General features: G+C 49.2%; 1 protein-coding gene across 1 annotated transcript in view; it reads right to left on the bottom strand.

Annotated features, from left to right (window-relative positions):
* The window catches only part of MYOCD (myocardin), a 101,431-nt gene extending 84,243 nt beyond the window's left edge, over window positions 1-17,188 (bottom strand). The window contains exon 1 of the mRNA XM_054516870.1: window positions 17,050-17,188. Within this exon, the coding sequence (XP_054372845.1) occupies window positions 17,050-17,188 (139 nt within the window). The remainder of the gene's footprint in view (window positions 1-17,049) is intronic.
* Window positions 17,189-20,552: the final 3,364 nt, after the last annotated feature.

The following is a 20,552-nucleotide window of genomic DNA, read 5'->3' as shown; positions in this document are numbered from 1 at the left end:
TTCTATTCCCAATTGCCTCAGGTAAGGGACACGTGCAGCTCTTGGAGCTCAGTTCATCCCTCCGGGTGTCCAGAGCTGCCAAGGACCCCACCTGGGGGCTCAGAGACCCTGGCAGCAGCCCAGAGCACCTGGGGATTTGATTGTGACCCCTGGAGCGAGTTACCAGCTTTGTATGAGGACATGAAAGTCACAGAGGTTTGAATGGTGTGATAACAAAATGATCACAGGGTGAAAATGGAGATTTTAGGATTTTGGGTATGGGGGTTATGGGGACAAGATGGAGGAACTTGGGCATGTCCAGCCTTTCTTCTTCTTCTTGTTCTCCATTTTCTGCAGTGATGTTGGCACTTTGGGGTTGGTTTAGAGTAGAAGTGCACTGTCTAACACGGGTGATGGGTATTGGGAATTAAGTGTGAATATGTTTTATATAGTTTGTAGTATAAAAGGACAACACCACCTCGGGGCGGTCAGAGTGCCTGTGGCTGCCCTGCTGAGCAGATCTCAGCTGGGCAGAAAGAAAATTTTATAGATAAGAATTAATAAACAACCTCAAGACCAAAAAGTGAAGATCCAGACTCATTCTTCAGTTGTGTGGGCCAGAGCAGAGACATCCTGCACATCTTGGGGCAGCAATTATCAACAGCAACCCGAGATGCAGCCTTCTTTGTACCTGTCCTAGACAACCCAGGCTGTCTGGTGGCAATACAGGGGGAAAAGGGAACTATGGGGAGAACAGAGGACATCTAAACTACAATAACGTAACTATACATTACTAAAACTTTTCTTAATATTCACACAATAGTTATCTTTTAATTTCAAGAGCCAATCATCTCATTGTCCATCTATAACACTGAGGAAAGTGAGAGGCACCAGAAGAGAGCCCAGAGCACACAAAGTGACACCACAAGTCTAGAAAATCAGAAACTCAAGGGCAGGCATAAAGACTGAGGGAAAATCTAATGGAAAATTGTCTGAGGGGAACCCTGACCAGGTTTTAAATATAAGGAGGACTACCATGCAAAGAAACAGAGTGTTTTGTTCTCTCTATCCATATTGAGAAGGAGTTATGGACGTGCACTTCAGGAGGGAAAATGGCTTGGGCAATTCTCCAACCAAAGAAGGTTTTTAAGAACAGGGTGAACAAATTTCTGTCAGGAATGAGGGAGGGAAAGGTGATCTTGGCTTTGGGCAGCAGAGGTTTCCCCCAGGAATACTCAGCATGCCACGTGGCTGTGTGGATTTGGAGGGGTGTGCAATGCTTATTTCCAGGCCCATGACACACCGTGGTGCTTTGTGTCATCTGCTCAGTTCCAGGCCCAGGACACACTGTGGTGCTTTGTGTCATCTGCTCAGTTCCAGGCCCAGGACACACTGTGGTGCTTTGTGTCATCTGCTCCCAGAGCCATGCTCAAGACTCTCTCCCTTATCTCTCTTATCCCTCTCTCCTGCCTGCTCTGAGTACAGAAGTCACTTCTCCCTGAAGAGTGGTGTGAACCTTTGCTGTGCCACTTTTCAGTCAGAAATAAGGAAGAGGAAACATGAAAACAATTCAGATTTTCAGCCCTGTCCTTCCAGCCAGTGTTGTGCCAACAGCTGAGGATGGATGACTCCTGATCCCTTCCCTCTAATGCTGAAGGACCTGGAGGGAAGAAGCTCCCCTGCAAGTCATTGAAAATGCAGCTGCATTTCTCTGGTGATCATTTAAAGCTGCTGCTTTTCTTGCAGAGCAGAGACAGAGAATTCTATTCAGGAAATAAACCAGCAGAGTCAGGGCAGCTCCGAGCAAGGGAAAGCAGCTGAACTCTATTCCTTGGCTGAGAGGAGCCTTTTCCCTCAGCTCATCTGTCCATTCCTCACCAGCCATTCCTCACCTCACCCTGTGTGGATGCTCAGAGGGAAGGGGCTGTGAAACCCTGCCAGAAACAACCCAGAGACACCTCAGGAACACATTGAGAGCCCCATTTCCAGCCCCAAATCTCTGTCCATCACTGGAGCCTTTGGGAACAACAGAAAATGAGAGGGGTCTCTGCTTGCCAAAGGCAGCCCTGGTGCTGAGGGAGGAACTCTGCCTGCTGCTCTGGTTCTTGAAGCAGAGCTGTGATTTACACCCCTGGGAGGCCACTGAGGAAGCAGCAAATCACCTCTTTAGCATGAGTTCAAAAGGCAATCAGACAAATCCATGTAAGAAATACCTCTGAGGCCATTAAATCTAAAGCCTTTCTGCTGGGTGGGAGAATTGCTACTGTATGGTCACCCTGCTTTTCCACCTTCTTCTGGCTCCTGGTGCTGCAGATCAGGGGAGGAGCTGGAGGAGCCTCATCCCTGACCCAGCCAGGAGCATCCCTGGGTTCCTCCAGCTGGAATGGCCACAGCCCCAAGGGGTTGTTCACCAACAATTGCAGCTGGAAATGGGACAGAGCCCCCAGCCTCCCAGTCAGGCCACAGCTCAGACTTGCTGCCCCCTGGATGCTGCTCGGGAAAAGCCAGCAGCCCTGTCCTGCTCTCACTTCCCTTCTGCTGAGAGGGGTCAGTACGAGATTTAGCTCCAAGCCTTTCTCTGCCAAACAGATTCTCCCCATTTTGGACAAGCAGCAACAAAACAAACCAGGAAGGAAAATGCCATCCCATGCTCAGGAAGGAAGTGGCGGAAGTGGCGGAAGTGGCGGAAGTGGCGGAAGTGGCGGAAGTGGCGGAAGTGGCGGAAGGAAGGAAGGAAGGAAGGAAGGAAGGAAGGAAGGAAGGAAGGAAGGAAGGAAGGAAGGAAGGAAGGAAGGAAGGAAGGAAGGAAGGAAGGAAGGAAGGAAGGAAGGAAGGAAATAAATGGATTTCACACATGGATTTCAGAACACACTTTTATTTAGCTAGCACTATAGTTTTCAGATGCAAATAGCTTATTGAGTTGGACAAAAGTCATGGCAAGAGATGTTTCTTTCTAACTTCACCCTACAAAAATATCTCAGAATAATAGGATTGTGTTTTTCCAAAAATGTTCTTTATTGATTTATAGCAGTATCACATTCGAGGCCAGCATTAGAGTTCCTTCATTAATGAAATAAGACACAAAAGTCTTGTTATATTAGTGATTTTCACAGAGTAACTCAGTAAGCTATTTTTAATATTCTCATGGAGGCATGCCAGAAGGATAATATTTTTATGTTCTATAGCAGAGAAATATACTTTAAGACAGTTTTGATTGACTTCAAAGTGTGCTTGAAGGCCCAGGCATGTTTTCCATTCCTACAAAGTGACCAAGGAAAGAGGAGCCTTATCTGCAGCACAGAGCAAAACCCCAGCAGAACGAAACCCCAGTGCCAGCAGCGTTTCCCACGCACTGTACCAAGGTTGAAAATAAAACACAGCCCCTCCTCCCTCTCTGAGGGCATTGGAATGAATCATGTTCTGCCAGGAACACTGCATTTCACCCAGGTAACTGAACAAAACCCTCGGGCCTTTCTCTGCATGAGATGGGAATCTTGATTCCCTACTTTCCAGACAGCACCACTGCACATTTCCAGGGCAGTTTTCCCTCCAGTGTCTCTCTGCTCTTTCTGTATTTCCCCCTGGTGTTCCATGTGGGGCAGAGGGAGCAGCAGAACTTGGTGGGTGAGACACAGCAACACCTCTGAGCAGCCAGAGCACCTGTGGCTGCAGCCAAGGGCAAGCATGAGCTCAGCCTCCTTTCTGCTGTGCTGGGACTGTTGCTCTTCATCTGATACCTCCTCCAGCCAGTCCCACATTGCAAAGGGCTATTTCAGGCCTAACCAGGGGCTCTTATCAACTTTCAGGCTCGTTTTCAGTGGAGCAAATCTCTACTGAGCGAACAGGTTCACACCACACATGTCAGGGAATGCCTGGGGCTTTTAAGGCAGGTTGACATTTAGAGGCAGCTCCGAGCCCTGGTGCAGTGCTGAGGAACACAGCCTCCCTCGGGGGATTTTTGGGTGTGCAGCACCACTGCTGGCCATCCCCTCTGAGTGCAGGGGCTGCACAATGCAGCCCAAGCTTGGACAGAGCACAGCACCTTTCTGTGGCTCTGTGACTCTGATACCTGCTGGAGGGAACTTCTTGGCAAGACAGGACACTCCTTGCTCAAAAAGAGTCTCTTGGCAGCTCTCTCTTCTGCCTCCAAATGGCCTCAATTGCAAACAGATGGTCAGAATTCTGAAACCCCAAGAACCCCAAGGAGGAGACTGCAGCATGCTGGAAAGCATCTTCAGGAATCCCTGGCGAGACCTCCGGTGTGACAATGATGTTTACAGACCACGTGCATCCACCAGGAAAGGACCTGTCCTGTTTGTGTTGATGTTACAATCCCTCTCCTGCTCCTCACATCGTTGCTAGCAACCATCCTCCTCCTCAGCAGGGCTCTGGTGGTTTGCAAATGCACTCTCTGAGTGCAGAACGTGCAGTGCTTCCCCTGCTGGCTCCACGTCAGTCTCTCCTGGGAGCCATTTGGACACCAACACTGTGACAAATCCACCCCACCTTGGTCTCCATGCCTGTCACTGTGCAGCAAACCATGGCTGCTCATAGCTGGAGGCCACAGGAGTGCTGGCAGCCCAGCTCCTGCTGCTGGGGTAGAGCTCCTCTGGCTGGGAGCAGCCCAGAGCCTGTCCCAGCCCCGCTCTGTGCTCCTCCAGGAGCTCCTCGTCCTCTCACGAGCACAGAGGCTCCCTGTGCACAGCCCTCCTGATCCCATCTCCTAATTAACAGTGTCTTTATGTCCCAACTCTTCTCCAGGAGCTCCTCAACCTCTCACAAGCACAGAGGTTCCCTGTGCACAGCCCTCCTGATGCCACCTCATCATTAACAGTGTCTTTATGTCCCAGCCCTTCTCCAGGAGCTCCTCAACCTCTCACAAGCACAGAGGTTCCCTGTGCACAGCCCTCCTGATGCCACCTCATCATTAACAGTGTCTTTATGTCCCAGTGTGGCAATGCTCTTCACTCGGGGTCACTAAATGTGGAATTTGCAGGCAACTCTGACATGGGAAGAGATGAGAATCTTGACTCCGTGTTTCAGGAGGCTGATTTATTGTTTTATGATATATATTATATTAAAAGAAAATTATATACTAAAACTATACTAAAGAATAGAAGAAAAGGTTTCATCAGAAGTCTTGAAAAGAATAGAAACAATAGAATGATAATAAAATTTTGTGCCTGACTAAAGAGCCCGAGACAGCTGGACTGTGATTGGCCATTAATTAAAAACAACCACATGAGACCAATCACAAATGCACCTGTTGCATTCCACAGCAGCAGATAACCACTGGTTACATTTTGTTTCTGAAGCCTCTCAGCTTCTCAAGAGAAAAGATCTTAGCAAAAAGATTTTTCATAAAATGTGTCTGCGACATCCCAGTCCTCTTTTTCTTCTCCTCTTGCCCTCCCCTGGGCAGCTGGGAGCTGTGCTTTGGTCCCAGCAGTGCTGCTCAGGGTTTATGTCCCATTTCTGTCCCATCCTGGCCACTTCAGCCATCCTTGCCCAAGCTGTGTGCCACCAAGGACAATGTCTATTGTCCTGCCTGGCCAGAGCAGCACTCCTGGGGCTGTGGCTTTGGGAGAAGCACCCATAAAAGGAACAAAGCAAAGCTCAGTGCCCTGAGCTGATTGGTGTTTAATGGTCACTGCTCACAGCAGTGCATGCTGTACCCTTGAAGCCATCAGCCCTGCAGTTCTGTGGGTGCTGCTGACCCCCAGAAGGTTTAACAAGTGCTTGGAAGCTCCCCAGCCAGCCCTGCAGCATCAGGAAGATGCAGACAGTGGATGGAGAGAAGGTGGGAGAGCCATGGGGGCCGCAGACCCACATGGGCTTTGTGTTCAGGGGTGCTGGGGCTGCCTGGTCCCTGTGGAATTGCAGCCATGCCCATGGTGGTGGTTTGGGCAGGAGATGAAGTGTTTGGCTGCTTTTCACACCAGACAGGAACCACCACCCTGTGCAGGGCTCAGCCAGCTCCTGTGCCCTGGCCTGGCTGCTGGAGCTCAGGACACTCAATCAGGGCAGCAGTTTTGGTCTCAGTTATCCTCCTGCTTCCCATGAGCATCTTCCCAAGTGTGTGCCCACCTGGAAAGCCCAGGAGCTCTGCAGCTGGCACGATGGGTGAGGGGCACACTGAGCTGGGGGCAGAAGGGTTTGTGGGGCACAAACCTCAGCAATATAGGAAGGAAAGGACAGGCTCAGCCCCAGGGGGCTGGAAAAGCCCAGGGAATCCACATGGATCTCCTGTGTCCCCACTCTCAGCCTCCAGCATTGCCTGTCCTGGGCAGTAGGGCTTAATGGGGGAATGAGGATGAGGCAGCAGAGGCTTTCTGTATCTTCTAGGAGATAAAATGCAAGGGAAATAAGGGATGTGCAGACCCAGGGCTGCAGCAGTAGCTCTGGAGAGATTTTGCTGCTGCTCAGCAGCCTCTGAAGGAACAGCCCCTCTCCCTGCAGATTTTCACACCAGAAACAGGCCCAATTTGGCCCTAAATGCACATATAATAAAGGCACAGCTGTGAATTTCTTCTCTTCTCATTTTAAAATATATGAGCTGGTTTGCACAACCCCAGTGGGATGCAGCTTCTCTCATCCATGGAGCTCCACACAGCACCCCAGCAAAGCCCTGGGAAGCAGCCCCAGCAGCAAACATCTGTGCAGACACGCTGTGCCAGATGTTACCAGGAGGTTGTGCAGCAGGAAATGGATTCCTGGAAGTGCCACCCCAATTACTGCCCAGAACCAGCCCTGAGAAAGCAGGATCTACAACAAACATGGGAACAGAGCACCAGGGCTGCAGCCTCTTTCCTTGGGGAGGTTTTGCCACCAACAGAGCAGCTGGGCACACAGGGCAGGGCAGATGGAGCTGCTGGGGCAGGAATGTCACAGGAAGGGAGGAACCAGCTCCACAGAACCAGCAGGTCTCCTGGCTGCTGGTTAGCTGCTGGTTAGCCCTGGTTAGCTGCTGGTTAGCCATGGCAGAGCTCTGCCTGGCTGCTGGTTAGCCCTGGTTAGCCCTGGTTAGCCCTGGTTAGCTGCTGGTTAGCCATGGCAGAGCCCTGCCTGGCTGTTGGTTAGCCCTGGTTAGCCCTGGTTAGCCCTGGTTAGCCATGGCAGAGCTCTGCCTGGCTGCTGGTTAGCCCTGGTTAGCCCTGGTTAGCCATGGCAGAGCCCTGCCTGGCTGCTGGTTAGCCCTGGTTAGCCCTGGCTGGCCCTGGTTAGCCCTGGTTGGCCCTGGTTAGCCCTGGTTAGCCCTGGTTAGCCCTGGTTGGCCCTGGTTAGCCCTGGTTAGCCATGGCAGAGCCCCGCCTGGCTGCTGGTTAGCCCTGGGTGCAGGCTCACCTCCCAGGCTCTCCCTCTCTCCCCCTGAGGTCAGTGGCTCTGGCTGCCCTGTCAGCACACACCAGCATGAACCAAGCAGTGGGATGGATCAGGGGGTCCTGCCCTGTCTCCTCCCAGCCCCAGAGCAGTCAGGATCCCACCCTGACTGCTGAAACTTCTCTGGGTTTTGCCAGTGAGCCCAGCACTGTGCTGGAAGGGTGCACAAACCACTGCTCCATCCCCTGTGCAGCGAGGCAGAGGCCAGCCCCAGCTCCCCAGCTCCTGGCTCACCATGGAGGGTGGAAATGGCTCCTCCAGGACCCAGGGCCCTCCCAGCTCCTGGGGAAGCAGAACCTGACCCAGAACCCGAGCCTGGCACACATGAGGATCCTCTGGTCCCAGTCCACTCTCCCTTCCCACGGCAGAGGCGCTCCCCAGGCGCTTTGCCCCAGGCATTGATGACAATTTCCATGAGATGAGTTAAAAGAGGAGCTTGGAGAATGTCTTGAGGACTCATATGGTGCCACGTGGTTGCTCTGCCAGGGGTGCAGGGCACTCACAGATATTTGCACACACAGACACGCACACACATCTTACATCCTCGCTTCCCTCCTTGCCTCCTCATTTAAAGAGTCTCATTTTCAGAGTGAAAACATGTTTCCTCTTTGTGAATGGGCAGATCTAACCCAGATGGTGCACTAACTGGAAACATCTTGTGTTCCAGTCTGTTCATAGGCTCGTTCTGTTCAACAACAGAAGGCTCCATTTATGATCATCCCTTTAGTGTTCCCAATCTTTACAGCTTGGAGATACCCAGCTAAATGCTGTGTCAAATCATCACCCTTCCCCTCTTCCCAACCCTACCAGAGCAGAGCTTTAAAGGCTTTCAGTGTCAGGCACTGGGTGTAACCTGCTGGTGTGGAGCAATGAAATGGCATTGAAATGAAACCTCCAGTACTTTGTGTCTCTGAAACTTTGTGTTTCTGTGACCCCTCTGGCCTTGCTGCTCACCACCTGAGAGCACTGAGGCAGCTGAGCATGAACCACGGGCCATTCCTGGATGTTTCTGCATAAAGGTGTAATTTTCTTTCATATGAGAAAGCATCTTTTGAAGGAATAAGTACATCCCTCCTGAAAGTGCTGGAGATTGCAAAAAGTACCCAGAAAAACTGGCCTAAGAGACAAACTACCCTGAAGAACTATTAAAGCTTCATTTCTTAGTCCATTTTTCCATGAGGCTATCTTACCTAGGGGGTTCCTGCAATAGGTGTGTTTCCCTGTTGGAATCTCTGCTTGGATACATGCAGCCTTCCTCACTGTGATGTGGTGGATAATCCCATCAGATATGGGATTCTATGGGGTTATAATGGGATGCCATATATATTCCCATTATATATGGACTTCCATTATATATATGCCCCCAGATAGAACTTCTTTCCAGAATCCTCCTGATTTTCCAATGAGCCTAACGTGCTCCCAAGCCCTGCAGGTTAAATGCTCATGGAGATAACAGGTTGTTATTCTTGCAAGAGGATGTTTTCTTTTTATCATTTCAGGGCTATCAGGTTTCATGGCACAGATCACAGTTTCAGCCCCAAGTTTCACGTGTCCAGATATCACTCACATGCCCTTCATCAGGCTCAATCATGAATTAAGGACTGTGTCCTGGATTGAACTTCACCCTTCACTAGCCACCTCTGAAAATCAGCTGTAGAAGAGAGGGAAATGCTGGGCACAACCTGACTGCAGGTGCTCTGAGCAAGGGCCTCAAGAATGTGCAAATCATTGAAGCAACACAGAAATAACCACAAATATAAACAAGATGAAATAAAAACTCAAACTGTGCGCAGAGCTACGAGCGCTCTTTCCCCAGTGCAGCAGGGAGAGGAAATCCTATAATCACTGACACACTCCATTTAACCACAGGCATGGTTACAAGGGAAGGACAGCAGCAGAGCCTGGGTAAGGAGTGCTAGGGCTGGATGGGGAGCACGCCCAGCCTGGGGGTTCAGTCCTGCTGGGTGCTGAGCAATGCTCTGGAGCAGTGGGGCTCAGCCCCAGCCCAGGAACAAGCTCAGAGCAGACAATGGTAGCCCTGTGCTGCTCACTCTGCCCAGGCTGCAGCAGGCAGAAGGATGGAGTCACTTGTGGAGATGTTGTAGGACCTGCTTGAAAGCACATGGAGATGGAACCAGAAGCATCATGACAAACAATTATCCCTGTCTCTATTGGATTTCTGAAAGAAGACACTGGACAGCAGCTTAGACTCATAATGAGGTGGAAATCAGCTTTAGAAGCATCTCAAAACATACCTGAAAAAGAAATGGGAGTGACTCACACATGTCCCTCCATGGGAGGTGATTACAGTGCTGGGCACAGCCTTGGGTTTGAGGACAGACCTGGGGGTGACCAGAACCAGTCAAGGGATGGGGAGAGAGGACCTGACCCAGTGTCCTGGGTACCCTCCTCACCCTGCAGGTGATGTCTCCACCCAGCAGAGAATGTGACCCTGCCTGGGGAGCCCACACAGCCAGTGCCTTCTGTGCTGGAAGCTGAATTTGGGGCTTGACACATGAGAAAATCCCTCCCTGTGAGGGTGGGCAGGCCCTGGCACAGGTGCCCCGAGCAGCTGTGGCTGCCCCTGGATCCCTGGCACTGCCCAAGGTGGGGTTGGACAGGGCTGGGAGCAGCCAGGGACAGTGGGAGGTGTCCCTGCCATGGCAGGGGCTGGAACTGGATGAGCTTTAAGGTCTCTTCCAACCCAAAGCATGCTGTGATTCCATGAAAATGAGATTTCAGGTGCCTGTCAGGCTACCCAGGAGGCAAAGACCAATCTGTCCATGAGAGGAGATCTCTGCAGGTTCTCTGCCATTTCTGTCTGAGCACATCCTGGTGTGTCAGAAACCGGGAGAAAACAGTTCTGTAGTGTAGCCCCCCTGACAAGGCAGTTCCTTCATCCTGCAAACTGCAGCTAGCAAGGGCCAGGAGCCAAGAGCAACGCCGATCATGAGGTGTCAGGAAATGTTTGCCATGACTTCATCCTTAAAATAACTCCTGCAGACATTTTGCTCAGCAAAGGAAGGTCCTACCCAACCCCTTGGTGCACAAAGGAGCACAGACCCCCCGAGGAACAATGATGGATTTGACAATGAATTCCTAGGAAATGATACCTAAACTCCAGATGGCCAACAGGGAATGGAGTGGGGCCACAAGTGAGCCCAAGGCAGAGTCTTTGTCCTCTGCCACCACTGCTTTGATTGCTCAGCCAGACTGAAAGCTTGGGAGAGCTTGGAGGCATGCAGGCAAGTGGGGTTCTTCCCTCCAGCTGGCTAAAAGAGAAAAATAGATCCTTGGAAACAAACAGACCTCTTGGTGTCTTAATAGGAAAGTGATGTGTGTGGTGCTTGTGCAAGTGAGACACAACTCAGAGCTCTGCTATGGAAATTTTCCTCTGTGACAAATATGTTATGAATGACTTGTCTTGAAAACATGCCAGCTTGTAGGTGCTGCTATCACAACATTCAGTGACTTTAACTCACTGTGAGCGTTCCTGTGATAAATCATGGAAAACCTTGCTTGGGCTATCTTTAGTCACTGCACTGTTTCACTCTCACAAGTCACTCACGGCTCTAAAAATACAGTTTATATCATTGGATTCCTGGAATTCCTTCAGTTCTTACATTCTGGTTTAAGTGGCATTAAAGCTGGGCTGTGCAGTCCGAGGCTGCAGGCTGATGTTTCACTGTGGATTAGGAATCACCTGGGTTCAATACAGGGTTTGCAATATTTATTTGATTTGGATCCAAAGCCCATTTGAAAAATCTTCCTGTAGATACACCTCTTACCTGGCTATGTGGAACAAGGGCTAGATTTTGCCTGGGACTAGATAGTAATTTAATAACCATTCCAATATAGAATTAAACTAAAACACATGCTCAGCACAAGAACTGAGTTGAGTCCGTGGGGTTTTCTCCTCAAAACCTGGAGGGATCTGGTCTCTTCTGGCTTCTGCACTGTGATCTTGTGTTGACTTCTAGGTCACACATCTCTCTCTCTCTTCTTTTGGTTTCACTTACATGTCTTTCATAGCAGTTATTGATTCAGAAACACCAAGAACAAGCAAGTCTTGACCTCCCACCAGCCCCTCTGGATTTGATTAGGAGCTCACCAGTGATGGATAGTCTGAGCAGAATTTAATGCTTTCTAATTTTCCTTGATAGGCTCTATGAAGCACGTTACTTCTTTTTTTATCCCAACTGGCAGCTCAACAAAGCCCAGCAATATAAAGCTCCATTTGTGTAATAAACTGTTGTACAATCTACTACTTATGAACACAGGCCCTGAAAATGTGCAACCTTTCTGCACATTACATTAAACACAAACCAGATGGGCACTGGAAAATCCTCCCCTTTGTTACAGTGGGCTAAAGGGGCTGGTGGTCAGAAGGTCTGTTTCACTACACAAATAAACTGAAGAGTTTAACTGCATTATTCTCCAAAATCAGCAATGGCAAACCTGTGTGGAAACATTATGAGCAGTTTGCAAACCCACTACTGGAGTGGAGTAGGCACAGGGGAGCCCTTCATGGCTCCCACCTGCAGCAGGCAGCTCATGACCCAGAGCCTTCACCTGCAGCCAGAGGTGGCACCCAGAGCCTTCACCTGCACCCAAACTGGGACCCAAAACCTTCACCTGCAGCCAGACTGGGACCCAGAGCCTTCACCTGCAGCCAGACTGGGACCCAGAGCCTTCACCTGCACCCAAACTGGGACCCAAAACCTTCACCTGCAGCCGGACTGGGACCCAGACCTGGAGCCACATGGGGGGAGGCAAATAAGTGAAATCAATCTTTTCTTTAAAGGTTGCCTGGGTCAGAGCTGGGCATTTAAACTCTGAGAATCACTACAGAGAAATGGAGCCCTCCAGGGTGGGCTGAGCTCATAGTGAGCAGTGTCTGAGGGAGAGAAACCTCATCAGGTCACACAGGATGTCTCACACTTCATCGCTCCATGAGTGAAATCCATCTCAGTCTCAGAGTCCCAGGACAGGGAATGAGGGATTTTGCTGTCTCTGGGCTGTACCAAAGGACACCTCACTCTTCCCTTTGAGCCCAACACTGAGACACTTCTGGAGGAGCTGCTTCACAGAGCCCCTGCATGTCCTGTGGCCCCTTTCCTTGTGACTGCAAATGTTTGATACACAAAATTGTTCCTGAAATCCAGCTGGCCAGATTGGCACAGGGAGGGATTGGCCAAAGCCACACACAGAGCCTGCACCCTCAGTGTGCAGGGAAATCATCATCAGGGAATGATGGTAAAGACAAGGTAAAGACAGTCCTGATGCAAAACAAGAGAAATGTTCTGCTGCTTCCCCAGGTAAAGAACAGGTGAGCAGCACAATGGCATGGGAGGGGGTGGGCTGGGATGGAGTGAGGTTAGTTGGGGTGAGGTGGCATGGCATGAAAGCTGCTACCAGCTGAAGAAATTACCCTGGCCTGGGCCTGGGGGTACACTGGGCAGGCAGAGGTCAGAACTCCTGCTTGTAATAGAGGAAACAATCCCCATTTTCCAGGACTTATGCACGCAGTCCTGGGATTTTGTAGGTCCTGCCAAATGGGCTTTCTGCTTGCTCAAAGGTGATTTATTTTTACAAATTTAAATGAAATCCCCTCTGCCATTTTTGAATAATACTAGAGTTAAAAAGACTATTTTCCTATTTAAAAATATTCTAGCTAGACTGTTTTTATTAAATCAAAGTTAAGTCAAATAAAGACGGTGGTTTGAAAGTTCAGGCTTGGGCAGGAGCTGGTCCTCACTGAGGAGCTGTGCCCCTGACAGATGGATGTCTGTCTGTCTGTCTGTCTGTCTGGTGGCCACTGAACCAGCACAGAGCACCAGCCCAGGGGTGGAAAGAGCAGGGAACAAAGGGAAGGTCCTGCCTGGCTGAGCTGTGCACACCTGAACCCTTGAGAGGTGGGATGCCCCAGGGCAGGAGGAGGATGTGGGTGACACCCCTTGCACTTGCTTCTCCTTACCCTGCCCTGGAAGATTCCTAAGGACAACAGATGGAAGCTTCTTCCCTTTCACCCAAGTCATTCCCAGGCACTGTGTCCCCCAGTGGCATCATGGTGGGTGGGGGGTCCCTGCTGTCCCCTCGGTGTGTGGGATGAAGGTGGGGGTGCCCTTCAGCAGGGTGGGCTCTGAGGAGGAGACACAGATGCCTTGGTGTTTAACCCAAATCACTCCCAGCTACTGACCCCCTATGGAGGGGCTTCACAGCTGGCCTGCAAGCAGAGCTGAGTCAATGGAAGAAATAACAATTGATGATTTTCGGGTATACCTATAGCAAGGAAGAAGACAAGGCCATCAGCACGGAAAGAGATTAGAAAAGATACAAGAAAATTTTTGTAAGCTAAACTAGGTGCATAAGTTGATGTGTATATGTGCCTTTATATCATATATATTATATGCCTTTTCTAAGCTAAACTACATACATAAGGAGATGTGCATATGTGCCTTTATATGTGCCTTTTTAAAATTTCTGTAAAACTTTTGCCAATTATATTGACGCTAAGTACTCTGCACCAATGAATATAATGAATTAGCATATGTAATTGTGATGCAATAAGTTATTGTGATGTAATTCATGACTTAAAATCACACTTTGTTAAGAGTATATAAGCTGGAGAACACGCAGAATAAATAAACTTTTTTCTTCTTGGACCCCAAACACGTGTGTATGTCACGTCTGACCTAACAGTGACAACCTAACAGTGACAAGCCCTCACCAAGGGATGGGTAAAGGTCCTTGTGACAGCCCCACAGTGGCACTGAGGGGGGACAGGAAGGCTCTGGCCTTGGCAGGGAGCTGCTGCAGGGCTCTGTGGAGGGCAGCCGGGGGATGTCCCCTTCCCTCCTCACCCCCAGCCCATCAGGCTGCTCCACCGGCCCTGCGGGAGCTGCCACAGCACGGAATGTGACATCAAAGGCAGGCCCGGGTGCCACATGACGTGTGTGACACTCGGCAGGCGTGCCAGCCCCCGGGATGATGTGACATGAAGGGAGCCGGCTGTTCCCGCGTGGGGATGGCAGCGAGAGCCCAGCCCTGGGCTGGCTGAGCGTGCTCAAGGCCGGGAAAGGCAGCAGAGCAAAGCCCTGGAGGGGTGCCCAGACTGTGGGGGGCTCTTCTCACTTGGACAGGGCAAACAGCCCAGTGGCGAGGGGCTGCACCATGTCCTGGTGGCCACCAAGCCTGTGACATGGCACTGCTGTGCTGGCACTGCTGCAGGGCTTACCTGCACGTCTGCAGGTTGTACTGGGAGCCTGTGGGCACCCAGAGGTGTTTCTTTTCCTTCCCATAACAAAAACCGTGTGGAAAATGGATACAAAAAATAAAGATGTGAAAGCTACAGAGAAAATACAATTTTCTTTAGTGTCACTGAAAAGTTTGGCTCTTTACAAGTTGTTACTGCATTATCTTAGGGACACTTTGATATCTGGGGCTGTAGGGAAGAGGAGTCCTCTGGTGTGACTGAGTCTGACTCCCTGTGTTTTACTCCAGCCTGACACCAGTACATTGCCATGATGACATCATTTGGATTATTTCTGATTTATAGCGATTGAGAAAAATTGGGTCCCGTACAATAATGCAAACAATCAAAGACACAAAGCAAAAATAGTGCCTTTGGGCTGCACTTTCACACTGCATGATGTTTTGAGGACTTAATGTTGAAAGCTTTAGAGTGCACAAAAGGAATTTTCTTCATTTCATATATTATACAGTTGCCTGAAAGAAGTGGCAAACAACTCCTCAGGCTGAGCATGCTTTGCACAGGCTCATTTTGGGGTTTTTCTGTCCATCAGCTTTCTACCAACAGATCTCCACTGAAACTCAAAGCAGGATCTGCCATGGGGACCTGTGACCCACAAATCATCCTTGCAGAGGGCTGGGCCAAATTCTACTCTCTGTCACATGAATCTGAAGCAATTTTGGTGAAGAGAAGGTTTTTTGGAGCACCCAGGACTTGGTGAGAGCACAGCAGTCTATTGGGGCCTTGGCAAACCAAATACCCTTCCCATTTTGTCTCCACTGCTCACTTACACCACCCAGAAATTCCATTGGTGTGATCAGAACAGTGGATCAGTCTCTTCCTAAGAGGTTGAAATCCCACATTTCAGCCAAAATCACACCAAACACTTGGATCACAAAGAACACCCCTCAGAGGTGACAACAGCATTGAAGTCTGTCCCAGAAATACTGAGATCAGGCCCCACTTCCATAAAATCTTAAATTTGTGCCATCTGATGGCAAAATACCTGTGGCAAACACCCTCAAGAGCACCACACTAAAACCAGCAGAGAACCAACCCCCAGCACATGTCAAAGTGTCACGTTAGCTTTTGTAGGTGGGGTTATGAATTGTAAATATAATCAATATGAGGAGTTGATGTGACTTGTTAATTTATACAATGAATTGTTATGTATAATTAATGGAATAAGTTATGAGGTATTGAGTTATGCTGAATGTACTGTACTGTGGGTGTGGCCACTGTGGGGGCGGGGTTTAATGGAGGGAACTTTCTAGAAGTGATGACGGCAACTTGAACTGTGATTGGACAACGAGCCAACCAGTAGGATTGAAGTATTCCAGAATGATTGGTCAGGATTGAACCCCAGCATGGACCAACCAGAAAAGAGACAAATCAGCATAAGAATTGAAAAATGCACCAATCCAGCACCTCCAGAGGCTTTAAAACCCCCGGGAGCCCAGCACGTGGGTCCTTCAGCAGAACTCAGTGCCCAGGGAAGCACTCTGTGTAGTACAGTTATTTTTTTCTGATTTGTCGCGTGGGTTTTAAGCTTGGCTTAAGGCTCTGCTTCCAGTTGTTCTCAGTTCTTAATAAACAGGCTCACCCTTTTTAACGGCTGACAGACTCGTTTCTTTTTAACAAGAGATGCTAACCCAGCACAGATCCCATCTTGTTCTCAGTTCTTCACCCTATTTTAAAGGTAGACAGTGGAAACCCACAGCACTGGGAATATTTCTCTGTCTGCTCTGGGGTGCCCTGAACCCCAGGGGAGCACTGACTTTGACCCTCATTCATGGAGAAAGTTTACACAAAAGTGTGCAATAGATTATAGAGAGCAGTGTAGGTGTATCACTTGGTGAGAAATTGAGGTTTTGGGATTTTTAGTGTGTTGTGGATGGAAGCAAGATGGAGGGCACAGAGTGTTGTCTTGAGTTTCTTAATGGGTTTGGGTGGCATTTTGTAATTGGGCAGAAAAGTCCCCACTGGGGGCTCTTTGGGGCCAGTTATTGGGTTAAAAGGGAAAATGATCTAGGTGTCAGTTCTTAATTGGATAGTTTATTCTTAAAAGACCTTGTAACCAGAGATTGTTGGCCATTTTGTGCCTTCTAATGAAAAGCTGCAGAACGCACATTAGTGAGACTGTTTCACTGATAAGAAATAATAAACACCTGAGTCCCAACATGAATTACTGTATCAAGTACCTTCAATCCAGACCCAGAAAAACCCACAACTGCTACCGCCACCGTTGACAGTCTCGTTTCTTTTTAACAAGAGATGCCAGCCCAGCACAGATCCCATCTTGTTCTCACTTCTTAATAAACAGGCTCACTCTTCTTAAAGCTCAACAACCTCGTTTCTTTTAACAGGAGATGCCAGCCCAGCACAGACCCCATCTCCACGCTCACTCTTGCCGCCTCCATCTGAGGATCTCAACTCACCGTTCTTGCGCTCGGCGAAGGGCGGGGGCTGGAGCTTGGTGCCATCCCTCAGGTCACTGGCAGGTTTTTCCTTGGCTGCCTTTTCCTCCTCATTGCCAGTTCTGTGCTCCGAGCGCTCCTGCTTGGTCACACCATTCATCACCGAGCCTGCAGGGACCGTGCCAGGTTCTGGCTGCTCCACTTTGGGGGGTCAGGGAGAGGAGCAGACGCCAAATGGGCTCTGGAAGAGAAGAGGAATGGGTAAGGACAGATTCCCTAAAGCAGTCTGGGAAACAGAATGAATGAAGGATGGGATTTGTGAAGTGATCAGGCCACAAACAACTAATAACTGAGTTTGCATATGAAAACCATAGGATTCCCTATTGCCTGCTTGATTCTCCTTGTCTGCTGGACACCCAGCTACTTTTTTGGAGGAATTTCCACCCACGGGCACAGAATATTTGCAGAAAGTTTGTCTTGAGAACACACAGCCCTGGGAGCCCCCACGAGAGAGCTCTTGAACTGTTAGAGGTCCATGAATGAGAACAGTTTTCCTTTCCATGACTGGTTTGCTGAGAAAACTGGAATAAATGACAGGAATAATTCCACACAACCAAGAGGAGGCTGCTTATTATGTGATACAGGCAGCAAATGAAAAGAGCAAACATCAGTCAGCTTTTACACCAGGAAGTGCACAAACACCCTGCAAAGTATGTGCAAAACCTCTGACATCAAACTTAGGATTAGCACCCACTAGAGCTAAAGGCTTTATGAAGAATTCAACCACGTTAGGTACAAAATGTTGAGAGTTTTTAAGGATGGAGGAGTTGGTTTTTAACCACATTGTTCTACTCCAAGGTTTATGTAGGGTTTGTGGTCAAAATACATCACAAAAACTCTTAAAATTCTGCAAATTCAGGTTGTGCTTGTGCAGATCTCACTCCCGTCTCACCAGAAGGACGGGTGGGAAGGATTCAGCTTACACCAAACACGTTTGTGGGATGCAGGCAGATGGCCCAGGAGGGGCTGTGACACTGAGCACATCACAGGAAAGCTGCAGGGACCATTTCAACAGAGCATTGTCTGAAAAATCTCCAGATGCTGAGTGAAAGTGAATGCCTCTAAGAATCAGCACCAGCTCCTAATGAGTCCCATCAGGAAAGAGCTGAGGAGAGCTAAAAAAGGTCATTTGTAGAGAACGAGAATAGAAAAGTGCAAGATTGATTCGGTGATAAAATCTGATTTAATACAAAAAAGTTACCAATTTACTGTATAAGGAAGTAGGAGCAGTGCATTGCACATGATACCATCTCCTCCACACTGTGAGCCAGGACCCTCACACCCCTCTCCCCACCCTGCACCAGCAGGGAATTTGCCATCTGCTTTCTCACCCACCTCGCTGGCAGCCCCACCTGCTGCAGCTTTTCCTGTCCCAGCAGCTGCAGCTCAGCCCCGTGTCCGTCTGTCCTGCCCCACACCGAGTTTCCCTGCTGGCACCTCTCACACAGGGTGCCCACAGGGTGCCTGCACTGCCCAGGAAGGAGGTCCTGGGGTGCCCTTGTCACTTTTTCCCTTTGCAGGGACCACAAAGCTGTGCCCAGTGCAGCACTGGGACAGGCTGGGTGTGCAGCCAGGGCTCACAAACACAAAGCAGAGCCAGCCCTTGCCCCCAGCCCTTCCATTCTTCTGTGTGCTCCTCATCCTCCTCCTCACTGTGCCCTTTGCTCATCTCCTGAGCCCAGGGATTCCTGCCAAAGCCTGGCATGCTGCCACTGCCCATGCCAACAGCCCTGCAGGCACCCAGGCTGCATCCTTGAACAGACAGTTCCATCTGCCACATCTGCTTTAGCATTCCAGCTCCCTTGAGGTGTCCTTCCCAGGGTGTGACTGCTGTGCCATGCCCCGTCCCACTGTGGTGACCCACCCACTGCTGGCTGCAGGGCTGCACACCCACTTTGAGCCCCTAAACTCTTTATTTAATTCATCACTGGCATGGAACATTCAATAAGTGTTTACATTGCCGGTTTAAAATGAACTTTTTTTTTCTTTAAACTTCTTGAAGTTGCTGATACGATGCATCTTTCCAGTGGGAACAGAGGGTGATGACAGGACAATCCAGCAAACTGCATCTGCTTACAAAAATGAGACTTTGTTCAACCCAACACTAAATCTTTGATAAATTAGCCAGGGCTTTGGTGACGTACATGTTGAACCAATATGACAGTTTTATATGGATTATGATTATTAATGTTTTTCAAAAATAGAGAGCGTGAGCCAGACATCCAGTGTCGAAGCTGCAGGACCACCAGCCGAGGCTAAAGTCTTTCAGGAAGGCTTCTGCAGGCTCTGTGTGCAATCTCTTCTTGCTCTCAGAGCATATGCAACATTTTAATTCTCAGTGAGTGTGCTGGGGTGCCTGTGTCTGAGCCAGGAGGTCACACTGTGACCCTCAGACACAGACTTCACAGCACACTCAAGCACCACTGGCTCAGTGCTGGTCTTTGTTTTTTGTTTTGTTTAGTTTTTTTTTTTTTGTTTTTTTTTTTTTTTTTCTGGAGTGAAATTTGGCCTCAAAACATTCCACATTGTTCCTCGTTTAGGCTGAACTGATTGTATTTACAAAGCTTAGACACAGTTCTGAGCCTCAGAGCACATCTCCCTTCAACCACTGCTGCCAACACATCAGCTGCAAGGCTGTGCACAGCACAGGTCATTTCCATCTCTCCCTGCCTGTGAATTTGAAATTCACCAAGCTGGACTATCATGGTACATCATGGGTTCTTCCTTTCAGGCTCCATTATTAAGCTTCAACCTTCCCAATATCTTGCCAGATAAACTTTTCTGTAGCTTAGAGAGTTTTTCTAGACAAGCGTTAATACACAGACCATTGTTCTATTTGTCCTTGCTTTTCTACAGTTTAAATAATTCTGCTGACCAATCTCATGGCTGCTGCTGAGCTCCAATCCCAGTTCTGCTGTCTCTGAGGCTGCCTTTTGCAGCTTTCCCAAACCCCTGTGATTTTGTGGATTCCCACAATGGTACATCATGGGTTCTTCCTTTCAGACACTGGGGATCCTCTGCAGGATGTGCCTGGTTTGGAAGGAGCATGGATGAGGCTCAGACTTGGGAGACACAGTCTCAAGCTGCACCAAGGGAAATACAAGTTGGATATTAGGGAAAAGTGTTTTACAGAAAGGGTGATAAAGTTCTGGAATGGCTGCCCGGGGAGGTGGTGGAGTCCCCATCCCTGGGTGTGTTTAACAAAGCCTGGATGTGGCACTGGGGGCCAGGGTTGAGTTGAGGGGTTGGGGCTGGGCTGGACTCAATGATCTTGAAGGTCTCTTCCAACCCAGTGATTCTGGGAATTCTGTGATTCTGTGAGTCTGTGCATTCTGTTATTCTATGAATTCTGTGATTCTGTGAATTCTGTGAATTCTGTGATTCTGTGAGTCTGTGCATTCTGTGCATTCTGTTATTCTATGAATTCTGTGATTCTGTGAGTCTGTGAATTCTGAGAATTCTAT

This window comes from Molothrus ater, chromosome 19 (assembly GCF_012460135.2).
Source record: "Molothrus ater isolate BHLD 08-10-18 breed brown headed cowbird chromosome 19, BPBGC_Mater_1.1, whole genome shotgun sequence".
In the NCBI taxonomy this organism is placed as follows: Eukaryota; Metazoa; Chordata; class Aves; order Passeriformes; family Icteridae; genus Molothrus; species Molothrus ater.
Note: the sequence above shows the minus strand (reverse complement) of the source record. Positions and strands in the feature narration are given on the sequence as shown.